Source organism: Gigantopelta aegis, chromosome 2 (genome assembly GCF_016097555.1).
Source record: "Gigantopelta aegis isolate Gae_Host chromosome 2, Gae_host_genome, whole genome shotgun sequence".
In the NCBI taxonomy this organism is placed as follows: domain Eukaryota; kingdom Metazoa; phylum Mollusca; class Gastropoda; order Neomphalida; family Peltospiridae; genus Gigantopelta; species Gigantopelta aegis.
The window spans coordinates 28,468,942-28,475,594 of record NC_054700.1 but is presented as its reverse complement, the minus strand read 5'-3'; the positions used below and the strand labels follow the sequence as shown (position 1 = coordinate 28,475,594).

The 6,653-nt window shown below is 41.6% G+C and overlaps 1 protein-coding gene across 1 annotated transcript in view; it reads right to left on the bottom strand.

Annotated features, from left to right (window-relative positions):
* Window positions 1-852: 852 nt before the first annotated feature.
* The window catches only part of LOC121377624, a 9,744-nt gene continuing 3,943 nt past the window's right edge, over window positions 853-6,653 (bottom strand). Inside the window, exon 2 of the mRNA XM_041505692.1 lies at window positions 853-3,297. Coding sequence (XP_041361626.1) covers window positions 978-2,060 — 1,083 coding nt within the window. The 5' untranslated portion in view covers window positions 2,061-3,297 and the 3' untranslated portion in view covers window positions 853-977. The remainder of the gene's footprint in view (window positions 3,298-6,653) is intronic.

Here is a 6,653-nt window from a genome sequence, read left to right as displayed (position 1 = left end):
AACCAAAATGTACAATGGTACTCCTATTAAAATTGCGATATTTAGAAACAAAAAATGGTTAACCAACATTTTATCAAGTATTATCTCAATAAACATGTCTCGAAAAAAAAACCTAGTGTGTGTGTGTGGGGGGGGGGGGGGGGGGGGGGGGGGGGGGGGGGGGGGAGGGGTTTCACGTGGGGAAGAGTTTCTGTATCTGGCCCATGGACTAGGTGAACATTTTCGATATTTCAATTTATATCATTTATCAAGTGAATGCTATGAAAAACGGCCAGCACGTTCTGATGTCTGGTTTACACTACAATAGCTCATTGGCACTTGTGATATTCACAACAATATCTCACTTGCACTTGTATTATACACTACAATAACTCACTGGCACTTGTGTTATGCACTACAATAACTCACTGGCACTTGTTTATACACTACAATAGCTCACTGGCACTTGTGTTATACACTACAATAACTCACTGGCACTTGTGTTATGTACTACAATAACTCACTGGCACTTGTGTTATACACTACAATAGCTCACTGGCACTTGTGTTATACACTACAATAGCTCACTGGCACTTGTGATGTTCCTTTGTAATAGACCAGTGACACTCGTGGTCACAGAAACTAGACACTGCCTTGGGTCATCGATACCCGTGTTATATATCCTGACATAGGTCACTGGTACACGGGTTACACTGCAATATGTACTGTACTCTGCTCTCTCTCTCTCTCTCTCTCTCTCTCTCTCTCTCTCTCTCTCTCTCTCTCTCTCTCTCTCTCTCTCTCTCTCTCTCTCTCTCTCTCTCTCTCTCTCTCTCTCTCTCTGTCTGTATTGCAGATTTGTGTAGATAGTAGGCAACGACACATTCCTAAACAGGCTTCAGTGATCAGTACTAACAGCCATCCTAAAATACATAATATACACTATACAAAATACAATGTCGGGCGATACCTAGCAACCGAAATTAACTCGCATGCACTCACGAGTCTTTGTTATTTGCGTATATAATCATCGGAGATGAATTGTTCACGACATACCATGTGTTCCCACTACATTCTCCGTATGGGACTGAAACGTAACTAAGTATTTTATTCCCTTGTTTCAATGTTTCATTAATAGTCCCTGAATTTCCGTTTTTTTGACGGAAAACAAAAGGGAAAATGTTGTATAACTGTTGGCATGGTATCTGCACTGAGTAGGTCGGTATAACATACTTGTGCAGACCAGTGGGCGAGTGACAATTGTTTAGTTCGTACAAGAGAATAAGAATTTCCTCCATCTTGCAGGGCACGGCAGCGTGGAAGTTCTCAAACGGACGTAACTGAAGTGGAAAGATATCGCCCACTGGATAGATCAGTTCGACTTTCAGGACTGAAGACAATGCCCACAGATATGTGGAGTCATCTGTGAAGAAGAAAATGTCAAGAAATGGCCAGTTAAACTGTTGATTGGGAACTGGAAACACATTCTCTTGGTAAAATTTCCAGTGATAGTCACCTGGAGCGTATAGTCTGTATCCATGAACGCGTGAAAATACACTGTAAACTCTCCTCCACTCAGAACCATTCATGACAACATCCAAGTCATCATCCCACGGAATGACACCATGGTGTCGGTAGGCACCGAGAAGCGTACCGGCCCAGAGAAAGTAGGTCAGATTCTCCCGTTCGCAAACTTTCACAAAGGTCTCCAGCGTGCTTAACATATTTACACGCTCAGTTACCGACATTATTGGCACGAAATACTTAATAAGTGAATCGTTTTTGTACTCCTTTTTTACTGATGAATAGCCAATGGTTAGCAAATGATTCTTAACCCTGTCTTTATCTACATGTACTGAAATGTTCCTATTGTTCACACGGGTGCTTTCATCCTCTATTGGAAATTCCTGTTTTTCCATGAATAATCGGAACACATAATAGCTGTCTGCTTGCTGCAACGGTGCAGGCAGCAACAGCCTCAGCAACGGCAGGGCGCCCACTAGAATGAATAGTAGTAGCACCTTGAATCGCCTTGTGATTCTGATGCCGTACAATTTCATACAGCAGAAAGATCTTCCCATTATTAAGGTGTTATGGAAATACAGGAATATTCATGAAGTATACCTAATTTAATAATATAACATATATCATATATTATTTAGTACCTATATTTGTAAAACAGAATGTCCATCACATATAATATTACTAATAGATACTGCAATATAAGAACAAAATTATCATATCTTCTGGTTTATATTAAAAAGCAAACCGTCAAGAACTCCTGTCTAAAATGTTCTGTCGTGTACAGCATTACATCCTTAGGCTGAATACAAACCATATTTACGCCACAACACGTGATGTCCTACAAGTAGACAAACTTGCAAAGTGGTATGTGAATGTTCAGTTCTTAGTACATGTACTAATACAGATCAAGAACTATTTCATTGCCCGGTCACCGTTGTATGGCTGGCTCTCGGTTTACGTCACTGACACTCGTGTTATTCAATGTCATAGGATATTGGTATGCGTGATAGGCATCAACATGTCACTGACACTCGCGTTATTCAGTGCCATAGGTTATTAGTACGCGTGATAGGCAGCAATATGTCATTGGAACTACTGTAATAAATCACTGGTACTACTACTACTACTAGTGCCATACACTACAATAGCTCACTGGGACTTGTGTCATACACTACAATATCTCATAGGCACTTGTGTTATACACTACAGTAGCTCACTGGTACTACTACTAGTGTCATACAATACAATAGCTCACTGGGACTTGTGTCATACACTACAGTAGCTCACTGGTACTACTACTACTAATGCCATACACTACAATAGCTCACTAGTACTAATACTGCTAGTGTCATACACTAAACTAGCTCACTGGGACTTGTGTTATACACTACATTAGCTTACTGGTACTACTACTGCTAGTGCCATAGACTACAATAGCTCACTGGGATTGTGTTATACACTACAACAGGTCACTGGTACTACTACTAGTGTCATACACTACAATAGCTCACTGGTACTACTACTAGAGCCAAACACTACAATAGCTCACTGGTACTTGTGATGTTCCTTTGTAATAGGCCAGTGACACTCGTGGTCACAGAAACTAGACATTGCCTTGGGTCATCGATACCCGTGTTATATATCCTGACATAAGTCACTGGTACACGGGTTACACTGCAATATGTACTGTACTCTGGTTTTCTGTTCTTTCTCTCTTTGTATTGCAGATTTGTGTTGATAGTAGCCAGCGACACATTCCCAAACAGGCTTCAGTGATCAGTACTAACAGCCATCCTAAAATACATAAGATACACTATACAAAATACAATGTCGGGAGATACCTATCTGCTGAGAAAAGGTAAATTACTCTCTCTCTCTCTCTCTCTCTCTCTCTCTCTCTCTTCTCTCTCTCTCTCTCTCTCTCTCTCTCTCTCTCTCTCTCCATGTATGAGTCTGTCTGTCTGTCTGTCTCTGTCTCTCTGTGCATGTATGAGTCTCTCTCTCTCTCTCTCTCTCTCTCTCTCTCTCTCTCTCTCTCTCACTCTCTCTCTGCATGCATGAGTCTGTCTGTCTGTCTGTCTCTCTCTTTCTATCTGCGTGTGTGTCTGTCTGTGTGTGTGTGTGTGTGCGTGTGCGTGTGTGTGTGCGTGTGTGCGCGTGGTTCAGGATTTTGTGTTGGTTTTTTTATAGGTTTTTGTTGGGTTTTTTGTTTTTAGTTGTTTTTGGTTGTTGTTTGGGTTTTTTAGTTGTTTGGGTTTTTCGGTTGTTTGTTGTTGTGGTTGTTGGGGGTTTTGTTTTTATGATGTGTTTATTTTGTTTTCTTAATCAGTTGCAGAAAACTGAAACTCAACTTGCCAGCACAGTTACTTAATATACCGATAAGATAAATAGAGGATAGTTACAACCCCCCCCCCCCCCAAAAAAAAAAAAAAAATAATAATAATAATAATAATAACAACAACAACAAAAAGACAACCCAAAAAACCAAAAACAAAACAAAAACAAAACACGAAAGACACACGCACACACAAATTGTTTTTAAATAATAACCCCAAAAAACCCCCACAATATATCAGATATGTTTTAATATTTTTCAGAATAGTAATTAGTTGCATAGCAAAAACACTCGTGTGACAAGTCATCGACGGAACAATGTTCAAACCAGACGAGTGAGATATGTCTGGGTGTGATCCAGATATTCAATAAGGGTCGTTATTGCGAAAGTGAAGTTTTCTGTTTTGCTCTGATAAAGGTTAAAACCTCCGCCAAATATGTATGAATCTGACAACCCATGCTCCCCGTCAAACGTCCAGTAGCATTCTTCCTGGAGAGCGGCGCCTAAAGCCCAGCGCACACGGCACAGAGAACTGTTTTTCAAAAACGGAAACATGTTTCCCGTTTCGATCAACGTTAACTGCAGACGTCTGAAACGAGTAACGCACACGACGAATGAAAGCATTCGAAACACGACACGTGGCGCCCCCAAACTGTGAAGTCACATGATCACAAAATTGCATGCTGATGTTTCGCCAGTAGTGACCTTTTCTTTAGTAAACAACGCACACAGCGAAACACATCGAAGCGAAAGACCTAAACATGTTTTTGAAATCAAACAAAGTTGATTCGCGAAACACGTTTCGCAAAACAGTTCCGAAACAATATTTCTTTTTCCGGAAACGCACACGGCAAACGAAATCAACACAAACATATTTTGTGCGTGTGTGTTCGGCTTTACTCTGCCATATTGGTCCGATGACGTCGACAGTTTCATAGACGTCAACCGATCATGCCCCATGCATGTTCAAAGGGTGAAAAGTCTGGGTTCAGTTCTAGCCGTGGTAGTGTGTCAGTGTTTTTGCTCCTGCAAATATGCATTGTCAAACGACAACATTGAACAGTAGCGTTGCCCTACAAACCAAAATGTCGCCCAGCCTGACGTGTGAATGGCGCACTGATCCGTGCAAGGGTGTTGTCACGGGAGTATTAGCCGCGAGTCTCCAATGAACAATATACAGTTGGGTTCTGGAAGTTTGGTTCTGTTCAGTACCATAACTGACCCACCTCCAAATCGACGAAAAGGACAACGTTGAAGTCGGCATACCCTTCACCGGAAACATATAGCGGGTTTCCTCTCTAAGACTATATGCTAAAATTGTTAAATGTTTGGGATCCAATAGCCGATGATAAATAAATCAATGTGCACTAGTGGTGTCGTTAGACAAAACAAACTTTAACTTTAATGGTTCCAAACAAGGTCAGTTCGATCATGGAACTCTAGTGTGTATCGGGACTCGTACACGACCGGCGTCGGACAGCAAGGTGTCTTGTCAGAGGTGGCGTGACGTAGAGTCAATGTGCATGGAGAGGTCTCAGAGGTGACGTGTCGTGGAGTCAATGTGCATGGAGATGACTCAGAGGTGACGTGACGTGGAGTCAATGTGCATGGAGATGACTCAGGGGTGGCGTGACGTAGAGTCAATGTACATGGAGATGACTCAGAGGTGGCGTGACATTGAGTCAGTGTGCATAGAGATGACTATGCAGGTCAGATCAGGTAAATTTTTAACATGCTTACATGCCACTAGAGCTTCACGCATGTCTGCCCCGGGGCCGAGTCCTGGATAGCCTAAAATTAAATAAATATGGGGACAAATTTAATAAATAAATAAAATAAAAAATTAAAATTTATTCGGTGTATGCCAAAACAAAAATTTAATTAAAATAATATAATAAATTTTATAAAAATACTTAAAATTAACACCTTTATTTAATTATTTTTGAACGGGCTATTCCAAAATATACAGAGCCTCTATAATTAAATTTAACATTACAAATTAAGCCCTGTCTGGAGAGGATTGGAGGATTGAGGGTTTGAAGAGCCACAGGAGAGGCATTAATACAATTTTACATTACAGTTAAAAGAGGGGTACCGAACATATCGGTAACTAAAGCGTGACTAAAAAAGAGGGAATGTTGAAATGATGATTAAGTCTGGCAGGTCGTGGGTGTGAAACGTATTCTGTAGAGCAGAAGATCCGAGGCGCCTCCCTGTAGACCAAGAGAACATAAAGGTTACGTCATTCAAAAGACACTGGCACCCTTTAATTTAGAAAACCAAACGCCTAGGAGAAGGTATGGGTAAACCGATGACTATGCAGTCGGTTTCGAATCGTCTGACCGGTTACTCTGACAACAGCTGTAACACGGAGGTGCTTTACGATCTGATTGGCTGATTGTCCTTGATGCCTCAAAGTGTATGTGCTCATAAGGAGATCCGAAACTGAAGTCATGTCATACCGGTCTCGGTGGTGTCGTGGTTAAGCCATCGGGCATAAGGCTGGTAGGTACAAGGTTCGCAACGACTCAGTGGGTAGTTGTAGGACCACTACACCCTCTCCTCTCTTACTGACCACCAACAACTAACCCACTGTCCTGGACAGACAGCACAGGTAACTGAGGTGTGTACCCAGGACAGCGTGCTTGAACCTCAATTGGATATAAACACGAAAATAATATTAAGAAAGAAGTCATGACCCTTGGTCGTCCTGGACGCGGGAGGTCATTCCCATTTCATATTGTGTGACACATCAGGTATACGGACCACATTTCCGTTCCTGATGCCACGGCCCTGAGAAGTTCCTCACATTGAA